The sequence below is a fragment of the Uranotaenia lowii genome, chromosome 1 (assembly GCF_029784155.1).
Source record: "Uranotaenia lowii strain MFRU-FL chromosome 1, ASM2978415v1, whole genome shotgun sequence".
NCBI classification, from domain to species: domain Eukaryota; kingdom Metazoa; phylum Arthropoda; class Insecta; order Diptera; family Culicidae; genus Uranotaenia; species Uranotaenia lowii.
The window spans coordinates 51,730,161-51,755,713 of record NC_073691.1 but is presented as its reverse complement, the minus strand read 5'-3'; the positions used below and the strand labels follow the sequence as shown (position 1 = coordinate 51,755,713).

Sequence of the window (25,553 nt, the reverse complement as noted above, 5' to 3'; positions counted from 1 at the left end):
AATTCGAAAGGCATCCGATCAATATCGTTTTGGAAAATGTTTGGCACACTCTTAGACCCAAAAGACATTCGATTAGTTTCAGATAGGAAAATCTGCAGCCCATAAAAGGCACTCGGCAATTTGGTCTTGGAAATCGTTAGGGGCAGTCCAAAATCCAACAGATATTCCATTAAGTACAGAATGGGAAACATTTTTCGGCACATAAAGGGCATCTGATGAGTATCGTTTTGGGAGATGTTTAGTTCATTTTGAGATCTATTACAGATTGGAAAATGTTCGGGACACAAAAGGTACTCAATAAATACCCAAGCAACCAAAAGTTTCATAAAACGGGTACAAATAAGCTTACTCAGCCCCATCCTTGATATGAAGTACGTTCTATGCCGCTCAAATTTAAAGTTCTTATTGATACTTTCAAGTTCCTAAACAAATTTTAATGACCTTCTATTCAGCTTCCAGTTCCAAACTCGACAAATCGTTCAATTGCTTCTTTCCTAGTTTTCCTACATCAGAATGGTCACTCAAGTTCCAATTACTTATTTAAAAAAAAAACTTGCCTGGCTTAGGGATCGAATCCTTCGTGGTGAGAATCGAACACCCTACCACAAGACCACGCCTAGATGTTGGTCTAACTGAAACAAGAACTCGAAGTGGTGATGTGATTTTGAAAGCACCTCAATGCACTTTTCGTGACTTAGTAAATCCCGTTTTGAGCACTGTTGTGCCCTTTACGTGACTTAAGTCCCATACAACGTACATATTATTCACCTTTGCAACTTTCAAGTTCATTTATGAGTACGTATAGTTCACTCATGGGAATCGGGCAATATGTCCCGTTTTGAGCACTTTTGTGCCTTTTATGTGACTTAAGTCCCTTACAAAGTACATATAAATCATTTTTGCAACTTTCAAGTTCATTAATGAGTACATATAGTTCACTCATGGGAATTGGGCGAAATAAGTCACATACAACGTACATGTTAATCACTTTTGCAACTTTCAAGTTCAATAATGAATACATAAAGTTCATTCAAGGGAATTGTGCAGTTGATTTTCTTTGCCAGCCAATATGTAACTTTCAAAGCCTTCATTCAAGTTAATATGTGATTTTTGGTTGCTTGGGTATCCCTTTGTAAAAAGTTTGGGACAGACCCACAAAACATTATTGGAATCACTTCCAGAGCCCAAAAGAAGGGGGGCCTTATAAAAATTCAAATTGGAAACATCCGGGACATTTTTCGATCCAAAAGTTATGAGATCAACCTAATTTAAAGCAATTTTGAAATTTAAAACACTCGAAATTTTATTTGGTTGTGATCAAAATGTCGACAAGGGGTAATTTTTTTAAAAAAAAGTTTGTAAGTTTTTTTTACTGAAATAGACTTCAAGAAATGATCCATTTATTCATCAACTCTTTCAACGCTGATGAGTAAGCTTAATTTATGTGCGTTATTCATGACAAAAAAAATCCGAAAAACTGCGCACTTTCCGAAACGGCGAAAACATGTGTTTTACACTTGCCAGTCCGAATATTTGTCACGAGGACGCTTACGTCATGTATAGCTGCCAATTCTGGCTACATCATTTTGCAGTCCGAAGAAGGCCAACCCCACCTATTTTTTTCGGATTCCTCGAGCTGACAAGGCTCATCCCTTGTTTAAAAACCTACACATTTTCCGTCAATTTTTCTGCCAAAACTGAAAGCACTCCCAAACGCAAGTCATGTCCTCGACGTCTCGTAAATTAATAACAATAATGCAGCGACTGTCCGCGCGCCACATTCATGGAGCTCGGACAGTGCGCGTAACTTCAGTTTTTTTTTCTCAATTCAATACCCACAATAACCGAACGACATGACCACAACAACGATCAGCGAATATTTATGGGCTGACTTCAATCAAAACATGCTGCTGCCCCTTCGAATACATATAGGATTGGTGGAATATGCAAACCCGGCGATCGCCTGACTGTGTTCGGTTGCGATCGCACAATTGAGCACGCGATCGGCTCCTCTCGGATACGACATCCGACGACCTCTCTTCGTTTCTTCCTGCAGAACCGGTCGTCTCTATGTGAGATGGGTCGTTCTTTCTCCTGCCTGGGTCGTTCATCGACTGTGGTACGAGTACCAACCTATAGTGCGCATCTCAATTGATCCCATTCAATAGAGAGTATTGTTGCAACGAATGTGCTGTGACTAATCTGACAGTTATGGTGCCATAACTATGCTACCGAGCTTTTTTCTTCTGGGTTCTTCTCCGTATATGAAGTCGAGCACCTGAGAAGGTACTGCTTTGAAGCAACCTCGAATTATGATTATAACGATCACCATGCAACATGGGAATATTGCATGTTGAAGCCTCGATCACCGTCACCCCCGTACTATTTAGTAGGAGAAGTGTATTGTTTTCTACTAGTTTGCTCAATTAATTACCATAATTGCACGAAATGTTGGTTCATTGCGCTTCTCTGGGTCTCTCTAATAAGAAAAAAAAGATGATCATCATCTTGGCACCAAATTCTCTAGACTCTCGCTCGTTCGCCGTGCAAAAGTCTGCCGCCGTGGCCCGATTCGATTCCCATGCTTGAGCCATGACACCCACCCCCTTTCCTATCTTTTGCTTTCGAAGTCAGTCCCGAGGTAGTTGGCTAAGAAAGTAAATTAAATTACATTTTATTTATATTTAATTAATACACTCCACGGTTCAACAGATTTGCGAAGCGCGCGATCGCGGTGTGGAAAATGTTGAAAGAGGTAGCAGCAAAAAAGTCCACAAGAGCTTTGCAAGCTTTGAACCCCAACCTCCTCCACCCGCTACTCAATCATCGTTGTGGCACGAGATCGCGCTGCTTGTGCAGAAACGAGCAAGCTGATCCAGTTCAGCTTTGTTTTTCCTCGGTTCCGAACCTGAAGTTGGCCGCCCGGCATCGTGAAGAAGATGAGAGAGTACACGATTTTTTAATAAAATGCAAATGAGATTTTAATTTTTCGTGTCAAAGCTAAGCCCCTGGAGCTGCGCTGATGATCGTCTTGCTGGCTGACTTTACATACACACGATTTACACTCTAATTATGCTTCAATCGCTGTAGTTGTTGCTGTTGTACACCGCCGCGATTGTGCAGCGTCGTCTTCTCGTCTTGTTGTTCTACGCGATAGTTACTTAATTGTTATGAACCGGAGAAACAAAACCGAAAGAGTGGGAAACCGAAACGCGATCCCGCGGTTACTAGTTAGTACCTACTCTAGTTATTGACATTTACGCGCGCCTCCAAGTCAGAACGTTGTCGTTGTCGTCGTCGTCGTCTTTTGTTTCTACGGTTGGATGCCCTTTGATTGAGCGCCTTTTCCGGAAGTGGTTCATAATTCTAATGAGATTATTATCCACTTGGAGAGGCACCAAGCGGGTGGTTATTATTTATCACTTTTGAATGATAGTACTAGCAGCGACCGTTACGGATAACAAGGAAGGTTAGATTGAGCCATTGCAGCATTGATTTATCACTCGCGGAAGAGTGCCATTGTTTGTTGGAGTCGGGGGGCGGTTAGAACAAACAGTCCCGGATCCTAAATTGATACCCTAGCTGGGATCTGGGATCTTCTGTGTCGAAGGAAATGGTAAATTTCCTGCGAGAATAATAGAAGCATTTAAAGACCTTAGCACCAAACGACCTAAAGGACCGTGATTGCTCAAGCAAGTGTTTCTATAATATCTGGAAAAGGGCAGTTATCGCGTTGAAAAATATTCGGGACAGTGTTTGATCCGAAAGGTATTCGATTGATTTCATTTTGAAAAATAGTTGGGATAACGTTTTAACCAAAAGGCACGCGCAAATTTCTCATTTGAAAATATTCGGGAGCATTTGTTTATCCAAACGGTATTCGAACAGTTCTATAATTTTAAATGCCTCAGATTTAAGTCGCATTCGATGAATTTCATTTTGGAAAATATTTGGAACTTTCTTCAAGCCAAAAGGCATCCGATTGCTTCAAAAGGTTATCGATTGATTTCAGTTTGAAAAATAGTTGCGATAAAGTTTGAAACAAAAGGCACTCCCATATTTTAACATTTGAAAATTATCAGGAGCATTTGATAATCCAAATGGTATGCGAACAATTCTACATGCCACAGATTCAAGTCGCATTCGATGAATTTCATTTTGGAAAATATTTGGAACTTTCTTCGAGCCAAAAGGCATCCGATTGATTCTTTTAAAAAAAATAAATTTACTTGTATGAAGTCAGATCATAAAAGCACTTGATAAAAATTACGAGAGGTTTTGGATGAATTTCTCTTTGGAAAATGTTTGGAACTTTCTTCGAACCAAAAGGCATTCGTTTGATTTCACTTTTATCAATGCTTGGGTCAATCTTTAATCGAAAAAGAACTTGATCCATATTACCAGAGGCTTTCGATGAATATCGTTTTCAACAATTTAAATACTTTCTTAGATCTAAAAGAAGCTTGATAAATTTCAGCTCGTAAAATGTACAAAATTCTAAAGGCACCTCATGAATTTCGCTTTGAAAAATGTTTGGGTAATTCTTTAATCCAAAACGCATTCGATTAATTTCGATTAATTTCAAATAGTCTTCACCTTCTATTGCTGAGTTTACCTCGCTAAAAACAGTGTGTCCTAAAAAAATACCACGAGTCTCATTCGTGATATGAGTTTGTGCTTTATACAACAACAACGAGTCTGACTCGTGGCCAAGAAATTTTGTAAAAAGTGAATACTTACTTATGATAAAGAAATTGTTTTATAAGTGAAAACACGTGTCTAATTCTTGAGCCAAAGTTGTACCGTAAGCGAAAATAACGAGCCTGACTCGTGTTGGGTAATTTTTGCAACTAATAGTACTTGTTGGTACCACAAATGATAAAATGAGTCATAATAAAAAAAATTGTTCCAAAAGAACTTTGTTTTAACGAGGGCACAATCAAACACAAAACGACAGCGTCTGGAGCAATCCACGTGCTCCCAAACCAGCAACAACTAACCTCACAAATGTCCCTAGCTGGTGCTGAAACAGAACCGGTTATCCCGATTGGCAATGGCATTTTGGTTTGTTTGTTAACCAATTCTCTAGGGATATTTGCAGTGCACAAAATAATTGGCAAAGATTAGCCAAATTCAGCTTAATCGTACCAACCGAGTAGAAGTTTGTGTTGAATAAAACATGCCAGCTGCAGTGCTGTTAAACCAAAAAAGGGAACACCGAGGGGGGACACTTGATCTAATTTTACTGCTACCTCCTCCGAAGGAAGGTGGACATTTCAATTCCGCGATCGATCGCTGATCGTGTACTTACAACAACCAATACTAACTTTTTCCCATTTTTTTTTTGTTTCTCTCTCGTTACAGGCTTTCTGTCGTGTTCTCCATCGCCCTGCAAACAAGGCGGAACATGCGTCAGCAAACCGAATGGAGGATCCTACTGCAAGTAAGTGTCGATGTTTTGAACCCCTGTTTGTCTACATGCTCACATATGATACTCACGTATGATCGTGCGAGGCGACCTCCCGGTAGAATTGGCAAAATCTTCACCGCGTGAAGAAACTAAAACAAACTTTCGCTTTCAATGACTGTGCTTTCCTAAACCACGACTCGACTCAACTCGACGCAAGGCAGTCATTCAGTCGACAGGGAATGTCATATCGCGAATTAGACATCACTTCCCCCTCGATTGAAGCCTCATAGAAAGGGAGCTCGCTCTCTGTGTGACATTCCGTTACGAAATTGGTTTTATTGACGACACAAGGCAGTCGACTGGATGAACCAACATATGCATCGCGACAATCGAAAAACAATGGATTCGAACTGTCAGACATTTGTCGAATGAGAGCTAAAGAGGATAGGCGAGGATCTTAGGAAAGTTATCGCATAAAACCGCAACCCCAACAGGAGAGGTCGTTATTAAAAACCATTAAAATATATATGTATCGACCGACGACCTCCGCTTTCCACCTTCCTTTCCAATTGAAGTTGAAGCCACCTTTTACGATTCCGGTGAGTCGTCGTCGTGAATTGAGATTATTTAAGGTTTAGCCCGTTGAGCCTATGGTGCAATTAAAATAATTTTCAGTCACGACAATTTTTCGTTGTTTGATTGTTGTTTACCCTATGGTCGTCGTCGTCTTCGTCTGAGTCTGCACGGAGTTTGCGGTTCTCATATGGATGCTGATTTGCTTGATCAGCGAAAGGGGGCAGACAGATTATGATTGGAACCGGGGCGCTATGGCGATTGTTGTTTTGAGAACCTTTTTTTCGCTTTCGTTTGAGAGCTTTGTGTCAAAATCGATTATGGTGACATAACGAATTTCTTAATAAAACCCTCTTGAGCGTGGTTATGTGGGTCTATTATGAAATTTGTTTACCTTTTTGGTGAATTCTTAAATTTAGAAGTCCAAATCATTTGGCTATATGTAACATAAATCCCACAAAAAACTTTCGACATTGTTTAAATTAAAGCATGAATGCGTTAATATTCGTGAGCGTGCAAACGCTTCTGTACACGATAATTTTGCATTACTAACGTCTCAAGTAGATTTCTTTCATTCATGATTCTAAAATTTGTTAAATTTGACATACTCTGCCACTCTACTACTTCAGTAAACATCTATTATCTTGGTTGTCTATTGTACATAAGGTACAAAAGACTGCTTTGATCGGATACAGTGCATTTTTCGGGGTTGATTTGTACTCAGAATTGTGTATTTTGAGGCTAGTGCATAGTTTACACGCATATCAATGCTTAAGATAGAATTGATCTTTAAAAGCTCTGGCTACAATAATTTTCCGAGCAACAAAAAGACCCAGAACGTACTCCTAAAAGCTTACTTAGCTCTTCTAAGGATGCCAAGGTATTAGAAGGTGAGTGTATCTATGTTGATATTTTCAACTTGAGCCTCTTGGAACTAAAAAGTTCACTTGCGGTTGATTGAAAAACAGAAACTGTTTTTCCAAGTTAACTTTCAATTGATTTAAAAGCGCTTAGATTACCAATGTAGCTTATTTACAGATATCGAACCTAGAAAGCTTCCGGAATTTAGGTTTTACATTCACACTCTTAATCCTAGACACTCAGCTTTGGTTTGAACTTACACAATTAGCTACATACTCAAAATTAAATAGCCATAAATACTAAATGCTGCTTATATTCAAAACCATCTCGTATGAAGGCACTATTGGTGCCTTTGCCTTCGATAGTCAGCCGCCCTTCGCCTGGGGCCGATTGGATGACACTATTGGCGCCTCTGCTTTCGATCGTTAGCAGCCCTACGCCTGGGGCGCTGATTGGATGGCACTGTTGATACCTCTGCCTTCGATAGTCAGCCGCCCTTCGTCTGGGGCAGATTGGATGACACTATTGGTGCCTTTGCCTTCAATAGTCAGCCGCCCTTCGCTTGGGGTCGATTGGATGGCACTTTTAGTGCTTCTGCCTTCGATAGTCAGCCGCCCTTCGCTTGGGGCCGATTGGATGGCACTTTTAGTGCTTCTGCCTTCGATAGTCAGCCGCCCTTCGCCTGGGGCCGATTGGATGACACTATTGGCGCTTCTGCTTTCGATCGTTAGCAGCCCTATGCCTGGGGCGCTGATTGGATGGCACTTTTAGTGCCTCTGCCCTCGATAGTCAGCCGCCCTTCGCCTGGGGACGATTTCATGCCACTATTGGTGCCTCTGCTTTCGATAGTCAGCCGCCTTTCGCCTGGGGCGCTGATTGGATGGCACTTTTGGTGCTTCTGCCTTCGATAGTCAGCCGCCTTTCGCCTGGGGCCGATTGGTTGACACTTTTGATGCGGCACTGTTGGTACCTCTGTCTTTGATAGTCAGCCGCTGTTCACCTGGGGCCGATTAGATGGCACTATTGGTGCCTCTGCTTTCTGCTTTCTACCTCTGCTGACTAGCCTTCGCCAGGAGCGCTGATTGGATAACACTTTAAGTGCCTCTGCCTTCGATAGTCAGCCGCCTTTTGACTGGGGCCAATTGGATGACACTTTCGATGCCTCTGCTTCGCGCATCGGCCACCCTACGCCTGTGGCACTGTTGGTACCTCTGCTTTCGATAGCCAGCCGCCCTTCGCCTGGGACCGATTGGATGACACTTTTGGTGGCTTTGCTTCGCGCTTCGGGCCGATTGGATGGCACTTTTAGTGCCTCTGCCTTCGATAGTCAGCCGCCCTTCGCCTGGGGCCGATTGGATGACACTATTGGTGCCTCTGCTTTCGATCGTCAGCAGCCCTACGCCTGGGGCGCCCATAGGATCGCACTTTTGGTGACTCTGCCTTCGATTGTCAGCCGCCCTTCGCCTGGGGCGCCAGCAGGATGACACCACAGTTACCTCTGCTTCGCTCTTCGGCCGCCCGATTGGTGCCTCTGCTTGCGATAGTCAGCTGCCCCATGCGATCTCCTTATTCTAGCGGATAGCATGCCCTAAGGTGTGGAGTGTTTTGCCGAGCGGCTTGCCTGGACCACACTTGTCGGGTTCCTGCTGCTACTTTGCGCAATGTCGGTGGACCTCGCACCTTTGTTCCGGAACGCAAGTGGTCAAATCCACTTTTCCTTGCGGCACTTGTGGCCAGTTTCAGGGCACCACACTTTTACCGTGACCCTTCACGCCAACACTTGAAACAAAATGGCGTTCTTTAAGCGTGGACGGTTTGACAACTTTAATACACGCTCCGTTTGGTTTTCTCATTATTGGGTGTCGTTAACTCTAAATTGCACGCTTGGCGCATTTCAATCAACGTTGGTTTCATATTAGCAACACGCTAATTTTAATCAATATGGAGATGGTTTTTTTTGTGTTACTTTTGCCAATCGCTCGTAATGATGTAGGTATAAACTTAAATGCAACAGAAATAAAAAAAAATCACGGACGCCAATAACGCAATATTACGCGAAAATCGTTCATTTTGAATTAACTTTGCCGGTTAAGAGTGATCGACCTATCTTAGCTTACTTCTGGATTGTCCCTATCAACTACATATGTGGTGTTCTTATTTCTTGAAAACTATATATTCCACGATTTTCCCAGATTATTAACTCAAACTTTGTCATACATTCTTTAAGTATGATAGCAATTGTGTGGGACAGTTTCGGTACCAAACTGCGGATCCAGGGACAACTCGAAAAATCGTCTTCCCATCGAATAAGTAGGATAGGATCGAACGAAGTGACATCAATAATAAAGCCTCCTTCAACCAAACCGTGTTCTTAGCGTGTCGCGGTCGCATATTCATACGAGGAATGAACCGGTCCTCCAGGTCCGGATAAATGGGCGGGCGTCTCTGAGAACCTAATCAAAATTCATAACGAACCGGTACGTGTTCAATAATACCCGTCGTGTATGCTCGCGCCGAAAAGTAGTCACCAACTTCAGTCAGTCCACTATTGAAGGCACAATAACAACGCGAAAAAATGGCCAAACACAAACTTGGAAGAAGGGGTGCAAGGGGCGAGACGTTTTCTGACGAGACTATATCGATAAATTATTTAAATTAGCCATTGGCAGGAGCTGGGCACTGACACATAACAATACATCGGATGGGATGGGACCTTCGGAAGAGACGAAGCGACGAAGACGACGACGACGATTGTTTTTGTTCTCAACACGAACGAAAGTGCTGAGCCAAGCAAAGCTAAGTGGCGGGTTTCGGGATCCCGATCCAGAATCTTTCGCACTGCCTCTGTGGTCCAACCGAAATTGGTTTCTTCCGATCGAATCCTCATGGGATGTTCAGCTGGAATACGAAGGATAAACAAAGCGAAAATTGCAACAATATACCCAAGTTGGGCTTTCTTTTTGCTTGTCTGTTGTTTTTGCTGTATGAAGTCCCAAAAGTCCCTTTATTCAGACAGGACTTCGGTCGTCGTTCCGAAGAATGACTTCTTTAGCATACAATGGGACCCGTCGGGAATGCATCCGAGACATCATCATTGTTAGTTCGATTTCGGTTCGATCGGTTTTGCGGAATCGTGTTCGATCGAACGAGAACGGGAAGAAGCTACTGTTCTGGAAATCGTTAACCTGGAGCGAGTTTTTTTGTTTTTAATAAAAACCTCCAGGTCGAAATGCTAGCACGTTTTTGCGCGTATCAAACGTCTGCGAAGAATTGGCCAAAGAATCCAGGTCATTAGGATGTATGAGATAGTCCGGAATCCATTAGCTTAATTTCGGTGCTCTGGGCTCTTAAGTCAACGAGGGGTCGACCAACTGTAAAAAGTGGATCGGTCGAGAAATTCCTTTCATTGCGACAAGCGATGCCACCACGCACCGGAAAGAACTCCCAAAAATGTGGTCGCACAACTTCGCGTGTTTTGCGCGCTCCAATAATTCACCGTGTGAATAGTGCCACCTGTGAATAATTTCACTCATCGTTCATCGCCCGAAAAGCAGTGGCCACACTTTCCAAAACCGCTTTTCCCACCGCATAGGCCTAGAACATCTGTTAATAAAATTATACACATTTTACTGGTGCTTGATGAAAAAAAAAACACCACCAATACCAGCAGAACGAACGAACGGCGGCACTTCCGTTCTTCAGCAATCATCAAACCATATTCCCCTACTGCTTTTTTTGTTGTTGTTGAGGGAAACGCAATCGCTTTTGCCTATTTTCCCTTGGCTCGAAAATAGAGGAAAGAGAAGGAAAAATTTGATGAATAGTTATTTTAAGCCGGGCTCACCGAAACAACCACTACACTGAGATCTGATAGCTGAGCGTAGAATTTGAAGACTTCTCTACCAATCCAACAACTCTCTAAAAGGGGTAATTACAATCGGACGCCGGATTTTTTTCCATCTCTTCTTCATCCCAGCGCTCAGGCGGAATCCGGAGCTGGATGGGATGAATGAAAATCAACAAACCCATCTTTCATCACACATGAAGCTGTTAGACAATGTTGCGTTCAATTGTCAGATGAACCCATAGGAAACCCGGCGATGGCGCACATATGGCCAAGTGCTTCGCGTCACATCTCCCCCCCATTACTTTTGAACAAGTCGACAAACAATCAGTATAGTTCCGACTGCATAAAACAGATACAACTTACTTCCTTTAAAACGATGGTTAGTAATTGATAGTGTTGATGACATCACGAGTGCCGAGGCGAACTTTGTGGGAAAAACCGTGGGCGAGATGCGTTTTCACAAAATTTTCCCGGTTTTTTTCCTTCACCGTCGGCCTACACGCTCGAACGCACGAAATCTAAAACTAATTAATAAAAACCCAAACGACAGCAAAATTTTTCGATAATAACGCGCTCTCCCAGTGGGTCCCTCCAAAAGAACACATCTTTCGAACAGGGCAAATAAATAAAAGGAAAATCAAACGACGACGACGACGCAAACGATAAAATATACAAAAATAATTCATAAATTATTACAAATCGTTTGACATTTTGGAGGAGGAGGTGTATCAATTCTTTTTTTTTTTTTTTGGTTAACCGTGTGCCCGCGCCGGTTGACTTCATTATACTTATGTGTCGACGATACTCGCTGCAGTAGAAGTTTGCCCAAATGGCTGGTGGCTGAAGACGCTTCAAGAACCACCCCCTGCTGGGTTTGTTGAGGGTTTCGGATTCTCTCGAATGGAGCTGGACGGTGACTGTTGTCTGGTTTTGGAGACTTTTGAGGAGTCCGGCCGCGTAAGCCACCACTTTATAATGACCGGTAGAATTATGTCACATGCTGAGAGCTGGCCGCCGGACAGGCAGGGGAGTTGGTGGTGAGCTTCGAAACGACCGTCGAAGTCATGTTCAATAAATGGTTAATGACAAAAAGCTTTTTTATATTTCAGTGGATTTTTAAGACTTAAAATCACCGGCGAATGATGGCGGAGATGATAAATGACATTCAAAATCGACGTATACGAGATGGCACCGAATGCGACAATTATTGGATAGTTTTATGTAGTTAACTTTGCAAGGCTTCGGCAGCACTGCACAATACTGAATCAATAGACTGAGTCGATTTTGACAAATTTACTCATATAAACGTTACTTAAAACTTCTGCAAAAAATCATGGATAAGTTTTGAACCAAAACGAAGCTTTAGACCCCAGGGTTTGAGAAATTGAAAATTGACCCCTAATCGACTCAGTCTACTGCACAATACTGTAATAATGTTCACTTACTTTTGTTTGTGTGTGGATTGGATATCCACAACGAATAGGTATACAAATTAGTGACGTTAGTTTCCTCTGCGAAGTAGTTCCACCTCCACGTGGTACAGAGCCGAAACTTGTCTGCAAATTGCAGATGTACTACACCCTCCCCCGTATAAATACCCTCGCAACGGATATTGAATATGACCATGGATTCCCCATTGGAAACCGTCTTCACAAGTTTTGCTGCTCACTGGGCCTTGCGAATGAGCTTGGAAGGCTGGGACACCAGGACACACCCCACAGTATCCCAGTCCTTACTGCGCTAAGCAGGTCACTAGCGCAGTTGACCATATTTTAACTTCGCTACTCGTGGGAGGGAGTAGGTTTAAGCGCTCACCGGCTCATCCTTCCAACCCGGTGGATACGAGTTCTCCGGAACTCCAAGTCCCGGAATCACCGGTGGAAATCGTGACGGCCATGCCTGGCATTACTGACCTTGTGGAATGTGTGAAGGGGAAGTCTAACATACGCAAAACTCTAGCCAGGGTGATGCAGCTTTCCATCACAGTCAATAAAGCTGTGCTGAAACGTCTTGTAGAACCCGAGGGTGAACTTGTATTTGCTGGTAACGGCAAACGCAAGAGAGGGTCCCCATGTGAACTTAGACCCGGGGACCCAAAGAAAAGAGCTCAGGATCCGTCAGTCCGGCAAAACCCTGCGGCCAGCGCTAAAAAGGGAAAGAAGCCCGAATACCGGGTGACAAACGGTATCGCGTAAAAAGGGGAGGTCCAGGGACGCGGAGACGAAGAAAGCCAAACCTTGAACCCAACGACGCAAACGTCGCGTCAGGAAGAGGGTTGATTGCCGTCAAGGCAGGCACCCGAGGGCACGTACGCAAATGTCTTAAGACAGATGCGTACCGATGAGACCTTCGCCGATCAACGTCCGGAGAATCCGTCGGAACCGCACCGGCGAATTGATCCTGGAACTTAAGCGCGGCGCGGCAAACCTTCACGGCTAAGCAAAACCTTCACGGCTAAGGCGACTGAAGCCCTTGGTGACAAGACTGAGGTACGCGCCCTCTGTAAAGAGGTGACCATCTGGATTAGAAACCTGGAGGTCACAACAGAGAAAAAAGACCAGATGTCAGTTAGCTTGAGGAACGGATCCCCCCTCCCCCCAGATCGGGAATGAAGACCGGTTTGGTGAAGCTTCCGGTTGCATCAGCAAACGTAGCACTTGAGTGTGGGCGGCTCAATGTGGGATGGTCTATCTGTCAGATATCCATTCCCCAGCAACCAGATATGTGCACGGAATTCGGCCATAAGTCGTTTAACTGCACTGGACAAGACAGAGCTACGCTGATGGCAACCCTCGGTGCCCCGTTCATAAGAAGGCACAGGCAGTACCAAGAACATAAAGATCGTCCAACTCAATCTCAACTATTGCTATACAGCACACCAGCTGTTGCGGCGTACGGCAGTTGAGGGAAAGTTGGACATCGCGATTTGGGTAACAGGTAGCTTCCCCATACCAGAGGTGGTGGCGATTGAAAACGAAGGCATGCTGATAGCCAAACGGGATTAACGGGATCTACTTCTGTAGTTGCTATGCTCCTCCAAGATGATCCTTGGAGAGGTTTAACGCTATGGTTGACAAGATTGTAGAGATACTTACGGGGAGGAGCCCCGTTGTTATAGCTGGCGACTTTAACGCATGGGCCGAGGAAAGGGGTAGCCGTCTCACAAACCCCAGAGGTCAAATCCTACTAGAAGCCCTAGCAAGACTGAACGTAGACTTGACGATCGTAACTCACCTACCACTGGAATGGGAGCGAACCAATCATAGATGCCACCTTCGGTAGCCCGGGGTTGGTGTGCGACTCGACGCCTGAACTCTCCTCTAACGACTTGAGAACCGACATCTCCTCGCAATGACTCGAGATTCCCACACAAACCTCTCCTCTTCGCGACTTGAGGCCTGATCTCTCCTCTAGCGACTTGAGATCCGACCCCTACTCGCATCGACTCGAGATTTACCTCTCCTCTGCACGATTCAAGGCCCGATCTCTCCTCTAACGACTTGAAATCTGACCTCTCCTCGTAATGACTCGAGGTGACCACTTGTACCCCTCCTCTTGTTGGTAAGGGGCCTGATCCCTCCTCTTACGACTCGGGACCCGACCTCTTATCATAAAGACTCGGGGTTGACCACACAAACCTCTCCGCCTGAAGGTTTAAGGCCTGACCTCTCCTCTAACGACTCGAGGCCCGACATCTTATCTTCAGGGTTCGAGGTTTGCCACCTTGCCTGTCGTGTGCCTGATCGAGAGCAGCTTATCCTAGACTCGCGCCTGTCACGGCACACGCGCGGGACTTAACGCAACGACTCGGATGATTCCCGACGAAATTGGACGGTTAGTAAGCCCTACAAGCATAGCGGTCACTTCGCGTTCTGCTATCGGTTGGGATCAAGTACGCGGACAGGTAGACAAGAGTCTAGGACAGCTGAACGCCTCTGGAGGCGACACGATTCGACCAGAATGTCTTTGTCGAGGTGTTGAATTGGGAGAGGAACCTGAACAACCTGTCCGCGGAAGAACTGACGAGGGTACTATCTGCGATGACGAGAAAGGCCAAGCGTAAAGACACTATGCCACCCGTCCACTGGTGGAAAGAGGAAATCGCGTGTCTGCGTGCCGACTGCCATTGGGCCGAGAAGCGCAGGATGCAGAACGCAAGGACCCCAAGAAGTGGAGCTTAGGCGACGACTCTTAATAAGCGCGAGATCAGCCCTCCACAGGGCCATCAATGCAAGCCCAAGGAACACAGATTAAGCCAACTAGCATTAGAATGTTTTATTATGGTCAGTTTTATAACAGTTTTATCATGGTCACGGGAAATGCTTAGATTCTTGATTCAAACATTTGTTTTCAGGTAGGAGTTCTGAAAACGCTAATAAAGCTTTTATTAATTATACTGTTACAGTTGTTTAGAAAGAGCTCTGAATGCTCTATGAAAACTCCAACAAAACATAAACTAAGAAGTATGCTCCAAGCTGTTTTTGAACTTTTTTAATAAATATATTTCAATTAGAATTCTTAATTTTACTCATTTTTGATAAGTCATGTTTGTTGTTTTTGAGTTAAATAAAAAAAATATACATAAAATGACTTGGTAGGCTGTGACTGTTTATGACGGGTGTTTTTTTCGCTTCAAATTTTTGCTCTCATTAATATAACTTAATTTTTAGATAATTGTGATTTCTGCTAAGCAATTAAGAGTACTCGTGTCGTGTGTTTTTAAGTAAAGTGAAGTGAAGAAAATCATGAAAATGATGAAAATGTACTTTCAATCCAACTGATTGAAACTAAGAGACTGCTGTAACACCCTCCGGAATGGTGCAGGATCACCTTTTTTTCGGAAAAGAAGTTAATCTTCAGGAAAACTGTTTAGTGATAAGATAAGTGTTTTTCTTTATTATTATGATACAGTTATCCTAAATTTGTTATTTTTGTTGCAAGTTAAACTACTGATAAAGATAGTTTCATTTTGTTTTTGTAAAAGGTGGCAGAAATAATTTTTCAGCTATGAAATATGAATAATTTTTCAGTTATGAAATATATAATAATACCAGGAGAAATATTACATCTTCGACAACTTGTTTGATTCAAACTTGCGTTGGTAGAAGTTTTCATTTAGGGGTGTTTTCACTTTTTGTGTTATACAAATTAATGGCTTGATGCCATTATAAATCCAAGATGACTGATTCCGCTTTCCTTTTCAAAGCGGTAAATTACTAAAAATCTCATGAAACATCCACAATATGGGTATTAGCCGAAATGGCTCAACGAGTAGAAGTCAAATTTCGCAAACTTACGCCATCTAGAAATCTAAAATGGCGGCTCCCGATTATCTTAAAAAATGCTATAAATCACTGAAAATCGCATGAAAACCTCACAATATGGGTATTGGTTGAAAGGGCTAAACGAGTTTAAGGCGAATTTAGCTGTCCGGATGTCTCGGAAGATAAAAATATGCCGTCCGTTACACCAGTTATAAGTCTGGATTACCAATCTAGTATTTTAAACTTTTGTTTCCTGTCCAATGCCAGAAAAAAACACACACACATTTTTTAATCTTTAATACATTTTAGAGATTCTCGAATCGATTGAATTCTGCGGCGACCATCAATAGGCGAGTGTTTTTTCTCTTTGTTGTAAAACCTGTACCCTTTCTCCCCTTTCAAGGGGTGACCACAATTCAATGAACGATCAGTCAGCTTATAGGTTATCTAAGCTGCTGTTTACAATGTTTCGCAAATCTCGGTGCCGCCGCTGACTTGCCAATATGGAGTCCACCCGGGTTAAACAACCGATTAATTGAGGAGCCCACTGGCTCCAATGACGGTGGTGCATAGCAATTGAAAACGGGGAATTGAGATTAGCTTCGAGTGCCTAGTAAAATCGAAATCCTGGAGCGGCGCGCGGTGTCTTTCATAAAACACGTGGGTAGTTCGCGTTTCTCTCGTAAAGTAGCTCACCACAGCAGGAGATAAGATGCGCAGCTCTTTTTTTGCATTGAATCTTTTTCTTGAACTCGGAATGGAAGATGTAAAATTATCACCCGCCATAATAAATGCTCTCGGGCGATAGAGTCAATTTATTGGATAACGACGACTCTCCGTTGGAGCCATCCGAAGGGGTGTTCGTGTGCCCCGGCCCCGGCAAATATGGTTCAAATAGAAACAGTACATCGAGCCATTTGACGGAGTGTACTCGGAGACTCATGAAATTGTAGCTGGAAGCAATTGGCCCCCTTCGTCCCTCGCTCGCTCTCGGTGAAGTGGCGACGACGATGATGGAACCAGTTTCGTTCGCCAAATCCGCTTATATGCGAAACAATGATAAATTTAGCCTTGCCGATTGCGGCCGGTCGTTTGGGCAGGATCTCCAAGTGGCGGGGATGACTCGACGGTGAGCATCGCGTTCTCACATCTCCGCCCACGCGTGCCCATCACGTTGCTGATGCGGTTTTACAGACATAACGGGCAGCAGCCACGGGAGAAGATGCATCGGGGCTCAATTGAACACGACGGGCTCGGCCCTTGCGATGATCAACGACGCTGTGCGCAGCAATAACGGCAGCAGCCTCTGGATAGAGAAGACAGCAGAACAAGATAACGAAGCCAATAAAGCGACCAGTCTGCTAACAGCAGCAGCGACTCCTCCGCACGGTTCCGGCAGCTATGAGTTCAAGAGGATGGGGTAAAGGATCAGGAAGAAGCAGACACATAGCAGCGTTTGACTTGTGCTGTCCACATCTTGGCATTCGAGGAGAATACGCGAGCAAAAAACCAAGCACAAGCACAAGGCAATATATCTTGCTTCGGACCGAAATGTTTGTACACAACACGGCACCACATTAAGCCAGGCTCTCTAATGTTGACGACAGGATTGGAACCGAGCAAAGAACACGCTCGATAGGGTTACGGTTTGCGGTAAGCCCCTTCCTTGGAGGTAAGGAACGCGCAGATAAGACACATTGCACATTTGCAAATGTGCCCACAACGAACGAACGACACATCCCAGCGTTGTTGTTGTTGTTGTTATTGGCTGGCAGGGAGCGGCACTCATCTTTTCTTGTCTTTTTATGGATTTAATAATTTCTTACGTTTTTATTTCTTTATCTTCTCGACGCGTCGTCCTCCGTTAAGACGAGTGGAGGCGGTCAGAACTCGAAACGCGAACCGATAAGTGACGGGTTGTCCCGCACATTCTGGTCATGTTTCGTATAGGTAATGTGAGCTCCGAAAAAGAACAATGGCTCGCATTGTCATTATTCGGAGAATAAGGAGCCACCATATCCATATTTGCCCCTCCAGACGAAGAGGGAATATGTCCCGTATACTACTGGTCCTTCGAACCATGAAATCGGTAGCATTTACTCGACTAATTGCGTCAACTTTGAACGGTTGTGCTGCTGTAATGCCTTGAGCTCAGCAGCTAACGTGATCGGTTAAGGGTCCATTTTTCCTATTTAACCTCGCTTCCTTCGGATGGGGACTGAACTAGACTATTGGATGTGGAGACAGACGTCAAAGGTAATTGAATTGTTTTTTTCTCCAACAAGAATAAGCTGACCAGAACGTTATGAGATCGTCAACTGTGCTTAGGGTGACTAGCTGACGTGGTTCAATGGGTCATTAAAACCTATAGGTTCTTGGTGATGATCTAGTCCTCTTGAGCTCCTAAACATCGGTATACTCCAAATTGCCACTAGTGTTTCTCAGCTGCCTGTCCGGATTTTGCACTGATATTTCTTGAGGTCATTTTTGCACTCTAAAGTCAGCAATTGTGCGAAAGAAATGTCAAAAACAACTCTGGAGCAGGGTTGCTAAATTTTTTTCTTCAAAATTCAGGAGTATGAGAAATAAAAATCAGTCCACAATTCACATTTAGACCTCCACTTATGTCTTTAATGCAGTTCCGTACTACTCATTTTCCACCATATTCACAAAAATCAGGCTTCAAGCTTATTTCCAAAAATCAGGGAAAAATGAAGGCTTATCAGGATGGGTCTCCAAAAATCAGGCAAATTAAAAAAAATCAGGCACATTGGCAACCCTGCTCTGGAGTCGTATTAGCCGCTAGTATTACTCGTGACATAATTCTGGGCATTTATTTAGGATTGTTCGATCTTCAGGAAAAAATCGATCAACAAGATCGATTCAGATAGATGGTCGTAGGATCTATCCACTGAAAAAATTTTAGCTTAAGGATCGATCGATCTTTTCCATTTTTTACAAGAAAAACCAGATAAAAAAAAAAGGACACGAAGTTTCAAAGACGCATTGACATTCTATGACAATGATAAAAAAGAGTTGAAATGCTTTAATTTCGGTACTGTATATATTTTAATATGCAGACAAACATTCAACAAATCCAATCTAGTTTTTAGTATTGATATCGACTAAATAGATGTCCCACAGATGGCACTGTTTGACATAAAATTGGTTATCAAAATTTGGTTCCAAAAATCGATGGATCGAATCGAAGATAAACCGAACTACCAAACCGATTTTTTTCATGCTAAAGAATCGATCTAAAAAATCGAATAACTGAGTTGAAAAGATCGATCAAAGATCGACAAGTTCTAGTTTCGCTAACACTTTTCAATTTCGAGGAAATTAACCAAAAAATCGACCATATTTGTCGGCTATCCGCCCGTTTTTTTGCACTGAATATTTTAGAGCGTTTTTTTCTTTTCCATCCATAAACGCCAATAAATGGCAATAAACCGACGTAAGTATTGTGCATTTTATTAAAATTTTTAGAAACGTCGCTGGTGAACTGAAAGCTGAACACAGACTTCGAACAATCTGGTACTTTGTTTTCCTATGTCAGAATTTCAAACTTTCGAAGTAAAAATTAGTGCTGGCTCCTGAATAAACATTAGTGAGTGTATGGCCTCAATCAGTGCTGCCATGTGACTCTGACAAAAATCAGTATTTGCCTTCTTTTTGACAAAAGAAAATTTCTAGGATTATTTTCTCTCTAACCCAAGCAACCAAAAGTCCCATAAAACAGGTACAAAAACGCTTACTCAGCCCCATCATTGATATGAAGTACGTTCTATGCAGCTCAAAATTTTAGTTCTTATTGATACTTTCAAGTTCCAAAACAAGTCTTAAAGATCTTCTATTCAGCTTCCAGCGGTCTCTTAATTCAGCTTCCAAAAAATCGCAAAATGAGCAAAAAAAATTCTCTCTATCTCAACTGAACCGTTGACTTCGGTTCATATCACCTTCTCTTGATTATTTATGTGTTCTGTACCGGTGCCGCCATGATGCCACGTGCCGGATTTCATACTCGACAAATTGCTCAATTGCTTCTTTCCTACATTTCCTACATATATCGCATCAGAATGGTTACTCAAGTACAAATTTACTTGTTGAAAAAAAACTTGCCCGGCTTGGGGATCGAACCCCGACCTTCGTGGTGAGAATCGAACACGCTACCACGAGACCACGCCTAGATGTTGTTCTAACTGAAACTAAAACTTGAAGAGGTGATTTGATTCGAAAGCACATCAATGCACTTTTTGTGACTTATCAAATCCCGTTTGAGCACTTTTGTGCCCTTTATGTGACTTACCAAATCCCGTATTGAGCACTTTTGTGCCCTTTATGTGACTTAAGTCCCGTATAACGTACGTATAGATCACTTTTGCAGCTTCCAAGTTCGTTAATGAGCACATATAGTTCACTCATTGGGCAAAACAAGTCACATACAACGTACATAATAATCACTTTTGCGACTTTCAAGTTCATTAATGAGTACATAAAGTTCACTAAAGGGAATTGAGCAGTTGATTCTCTTTGTCAACCAATATGTAACTTTCAATGCCTTCATTCAAGTAAATATGTGACTTTTGGTTGCTTGGGTAATACAGTGAGCGAAATAAGAATAGCACCACTATGTGTTTTGCTTCATATTTTATGAATGATTGAAAATTACGAAAATTTTCTTCCACAGTTTGTTCTGAATTGCTTAACGGATAAATCAAGCATGAGTTTACATTTTTTGGACGTAGCAATTGGCGTTGAGGACCAAAAATGTGAAAAATTGGGTGCGAAATAAGAATAGCACTACTTGAGTTTTTCAACAAAAACAAGATTGAATCTATTATATTCATAGTACATTGCGTAACGTTAATCAACAGTTTGTAGTGGAATCTATTGTATTTATAGTTGAATGTCTAAAATCACACTTATAGTTGAATCTATCATATTTACAGTTGAATCTATTATACCATTACAGTTGAATCTATCATATTCATAGTTGATTGCAAAAGGTCAATCAGCAGTTTGTAGTTGAAGCTATTATATTTATAGTTGAATGTGATAAAATCAACATTTCGATGATTGGTATAACAAGGTGAATAATTGGAACAATTGTCGCCTTTTTTCTCCGTTTAAACAGACCGTGTCAGAAGTGATCACGATCACAACTTTATGATTTAGGATTCAACCGCCTAATGTGCTTTGACTATTTAGAAATGGTTTGACTTTGTGTCATTAAAAGAGGTCCTTTAATAGTAACCTCTTATGGAAAATCATCCTGATTGACTTCAAATCAGTCAAATCCTCCAAAACCATTCGCTTGTACTTCTCTAGCAGTAACAAAAAGGTTACAAAAACCTCGTTTGGTTACCTTAGGCCGTGTATCAATACCAAACTGAATCGCAGAGAGCGCCCAGCGTAAGAATGTCAAATACACGGGCGCTCGTTTAGAAATACCGAGAGATATGGAAGTAGCGAGACAAAAAAAACAAACGCGCTCAGTTGAAATCGAAAACGTGTCTAATAAATTTGATTTTATATGACGAGGAATTGCTGTTGCTGTTGTGTTAGAGGTGCAATTGCGGCGTCTCGAGAGATCTGACTAGTTAAGCACCTAGACCTAGGAGACGGCGTGATCTTTGTTTCAGTTTGCTTTTTTTCCTCAGCTTCTATATTTTTTTCAATTTATGTAACATGTTCATTAAACGCGACGACAAAACGACAGCTTCCATTAGCTCGAATGCGAGTGAAGAAAAGGAGCATGAGGCGGATGCACGACTTGGCTTCACAATGACCTATTTGATTGGTTTCTAACGAGCTACCCGGCCGCCGCCGAAATGGCGTATTGCGGCAACAACGACGTCACACAAATTTCGAAACTGCAGCAGAGCCTCCAGGCCAAATGACAGGATCCCAAAAATTATCGGGATGCAGAAACCATAAACATATCAACAAACTGTCAAGTGACCTTGAATGAGCCTCCGAATTCTCGAAAATCAATTTCGAGTCACTTCTCTCTACGGTTTGAAAAAAAAAGAGCGCGGGACTGGAACAAAAGAAATTGGAAATCTTTTCTTTTTTAATTCAATTGAAAATCTTAAAAAATAAAAAAAGAAAGAACGGTGAGATGAACAAAAAAGGAAACACACCGTGACTTGCCGACACGGACGGACAGTAATCGAATATCAATTGATTTTCGATGTTTGCCGTCCGCGCATCTTCGCCGAGGTTGGTTGTATTAAATTATTCCTCTCGTTTTCGGTTGTTTTCATTTTTTTTTTCTTTTCTTAAGGGAAACAACAATGTAGAAGTGTTCTTATTCGATGCATCCCGATGATCATGAGACCGCAAGCAATGTGAGAGCGTGTGTGGGTGCGTGCGTGCATTGCCTTGATAGATTCAACCGGTTTTTAGCGCACCTCCCAAAAAGGTCTTTGTTTTTTAATTTGCAATTGTTGAATCCCCTTCGCTGAAGGGGACGATTCCATTGTTCTCTGATCGGGTCCTGGGGAAGATAACGAACGTTCCCGAGGAACGATTCTGGACCTTCGAGGTGCCGCCAACACATCGAGTCTCTCGTAGACAGTTATCATCGTTCCCTGGGCTAGGAAAACACCAACCTTGGAACCGCGACAAAGTTTGCCTTTCAATATTATTTATTTTATCATTCCAAGCTTCCCACTCGATATTTTTGCGGATTCTTTTTGGTCCAAGTTCGTCACCAGCAGCAAGCCGGGAAGAAGATTGGGAAAGAGACAATAATTGCAATAATAATCGAAAGCAAATCCAAGAAAACAGACACGAATGTTTGAAAGCAACCGGCGACGAATGTTCTGTTCTCATATTCTGCTGCGCTACAATCCCTAAGGAATATTGGCTGCCGGAGTGTAGATCCTTTTAAGGTTCTCCTGAAAGGTTCAAAGCTGAAACGCGGGGGCCACTCTGGGTTGCCCCTTTTTGGGAAAGGGACTGGCTGCCGTCCGCCATTGACAACGCATGGTTGAAACAGACATGACCATTTTGAAATTATTTCGAAGAAAACTCATTTGAATTGAGGTACTGGAAGGCTATCTAAATTTAAAAGAAATGGGACAAAAAATATTGAAAAAGGGGTTAGACCTAGTGAGTTTTTTCAATAAATTCGGCAACACTGACGAAAAATAAAATTCAAAATTACAATTTCAGTCTTTGATCTATGCGCAGATTTTTAAGGCTGCTGCTACGAAAAAATTTCGATTTCGGCAACCAGTAAAGAAGACAGATTGGCTCCGGGAGCGCAGATTTTTAAGACTGCTGCTGTGAAAAAATAGTCTTTTATCCGGCCACCAGTAGAAAAGACAGATTGGCACAGGGAACGCAGATTTTTAAAGCTGCTTTTACGAAAAAATTGGTTCTTATTTCGGCCACCGGTAAAAAAAGACAGATTGGCACAGGAAGCACAGATTTTTAAGGCTGCTGCTACAAAAAATTGTTTCTGAAACGGCCACCGGTAAAAAAAAGACAGATTGGCACAGGGAGCACAGATTTTTAAGGCTGTTGCTGTGAAAAAATTGTTTCTCAATCGACCACCGGTAAATAAGACAGATTGGCTCAGGGAGCGCAGATTTTTAAGGCGGCTGCCACGAAAAAATTTATTCTTATTCGAACACCGGATATGTTGAAAATTAATAAAATAAAATGGCCCTGTTAACTAAGACGGAGTCCTAGCTAACATTTTTGTAGGTATATTCTTATGCTGTTTTGATATACGTTCAATATACATTATGGAATGATCGTATAAAAGTTGAAAAAGCAGCATTTTCTTACCAAAGTGGAGGCAATCTACAAAACTACACCAATTGGGCGCTATCCGACAGCTTATTCGTACCTATCGGAAGTATGCAAGAGAGCGCAAGATTTTGGTCTCATAGCTTTCAAATCGTTGCCAGCGACAATATTTGCAACTTCTCTTGTTGGTCAATATATTCGATTCCCATCTGATTTTATCCATTTGGATGCAATGCTAATTGCAGAGAGAACACTACGACGATTTTCTCAATTGAATCACACGCGAAAGCAAAATTATTTCAAAGTTTACAAACATGGAGAACTTTTTATCATACCCGGTTTAAACTGACTTCAGACGACATTTTCTACGATCTTTTCACTATGCAGTTGGAAATGCGATTCGCAACACCATTATAAACGATTTAAATTATCATTTTTGAAACGATTTCATGTTTGCTAGGAGTGTGGCAGTAAGGCACAGATTTTGAAGGCTATTACAGTTTTTGGTTATTTTCAAGCTTTTTTTTTATTTGAATGACATACTTATACCATTTGGTGACAAAAAGACCCCGAATAATTTCCAAAGAGTAACCCAAGTAACCAAAAGTTCCATAGAATGGTCTCTTAGAAGCTTACTCAGCCCTGATTGAAGGCTTTATAGCGTTCTACTCAGCTGAAATTTTAAGTTCTTATTGATACTTTCAAGTTCCATAAACAAAGCTGAGTAGAAGGCTACTCAGCTTCAAGTGAAACTTTGAAAAAAAAAATCTTGCATAAATAAAGCGTTACTTTTTTACTTTGAATTTGGATCTGCTTCAAATCTTTGTTACTATTTATATTTGTTTCTATTTTCAACAATTTTAAACTTACTTGAAAAATTTTCCTGCATGGAGATTTGAACCTGAACCTGTGGAATGTAAGCTGAGCACGTTACCTTTGAACCATGGCTGTTTTCTGATTCAATGGTATTTAAAACATCTATTTGAAATAATTTACGGGTTATCCTTTTAAAAGTAGGCGGGATGAAAAATAGTAAACAATCAGCTTCAAAAAGTATAAACAGAAGTTGTGAAACGAGGACTGCCGTACGAAATAAATTATCCTTGCCTCAATTTCGTATCCACATTTAAATTTGAACGTAAGTGCACGAACTGAATTCTTTTTTGTAACATATGTATCTCATTGTATAATGTTTATTTGCAGTTCATTTCATGTACATTTAAGATTGGCTGAAACCAAAGAAAAAAAAAATTAAGAAAATTATCGATTTTTACGGCAAATCCTCGCATTCAACGGAATAATAATGAGCTCAATCGACCCACATTTCGTCCATCGATGAACTTCCCGTCGAAATAATCTGCCTTTGATATTTGTTGGAATGTACTAGGTGCTGGATGTGTCGTTAATATTGCTGTGAGAGTTACTTTCATTGAAAAGGGAAACAAGAAGAATCGGAATCACTATGTTTCTACTAATGCGGAAATCGTTAAAACCATGAAATGTAGTCTGATAGTGAATATTCATATGTAATTTAAATTTATAACCTTATAATATACAATCGCTGATAAATATGCATTTCCCAAATATTTTTTTCTTTATTTATGTTTCTTCCTCCACCCATGTTTGTCCAATTCACCAGCGAAGTAGGGATAACGCAACTTTTTGGGAAAACTTATGAGCATGATAGATCGAACTGTTACCAATTAAGAATGTTCCAAAACTAAAGAGTTTGTGTTTGACAACTCTGGTTCAAGGAAAGCTGGTGCTGAAATTTGACTTTTAATTAGTAAAATATTCTCATAATATTATTTTCTTTTCTCATTCCATTTTGTTC

At 41.9% G+C, this 25,553-nt stretch overlaps 1 protein-coding gene across 1 annotated transcript in view; it reads left to right on the top strand.

Moving 5' to 3' along the window:
- The first annotated feature begins 5,007 nt into the window (after nucleotides 1–5,007).
- LOC129760086 (neurogenic locus Notch protein) overlaps nucleotides 5,008–25,553 on the top strand; it is a 130,916-nt gene continuing 110,370 nt past the window's right edge. Inside the window, exons 1-2 of the mRNA XM_055757661.1 lie at nucleotides 5,008–5,068; nucleotides 5,365–5,443. Of these exons, the coding sequence (XP_055613636.1) occupies nucleotides 5,008–5,068; nucleotides 5,365–5,443 (140 nt within the window). The remainder of the gene's footprint in view (nucleotides 5,069–5,364; nucleotides 5,444–25,553) is intronic.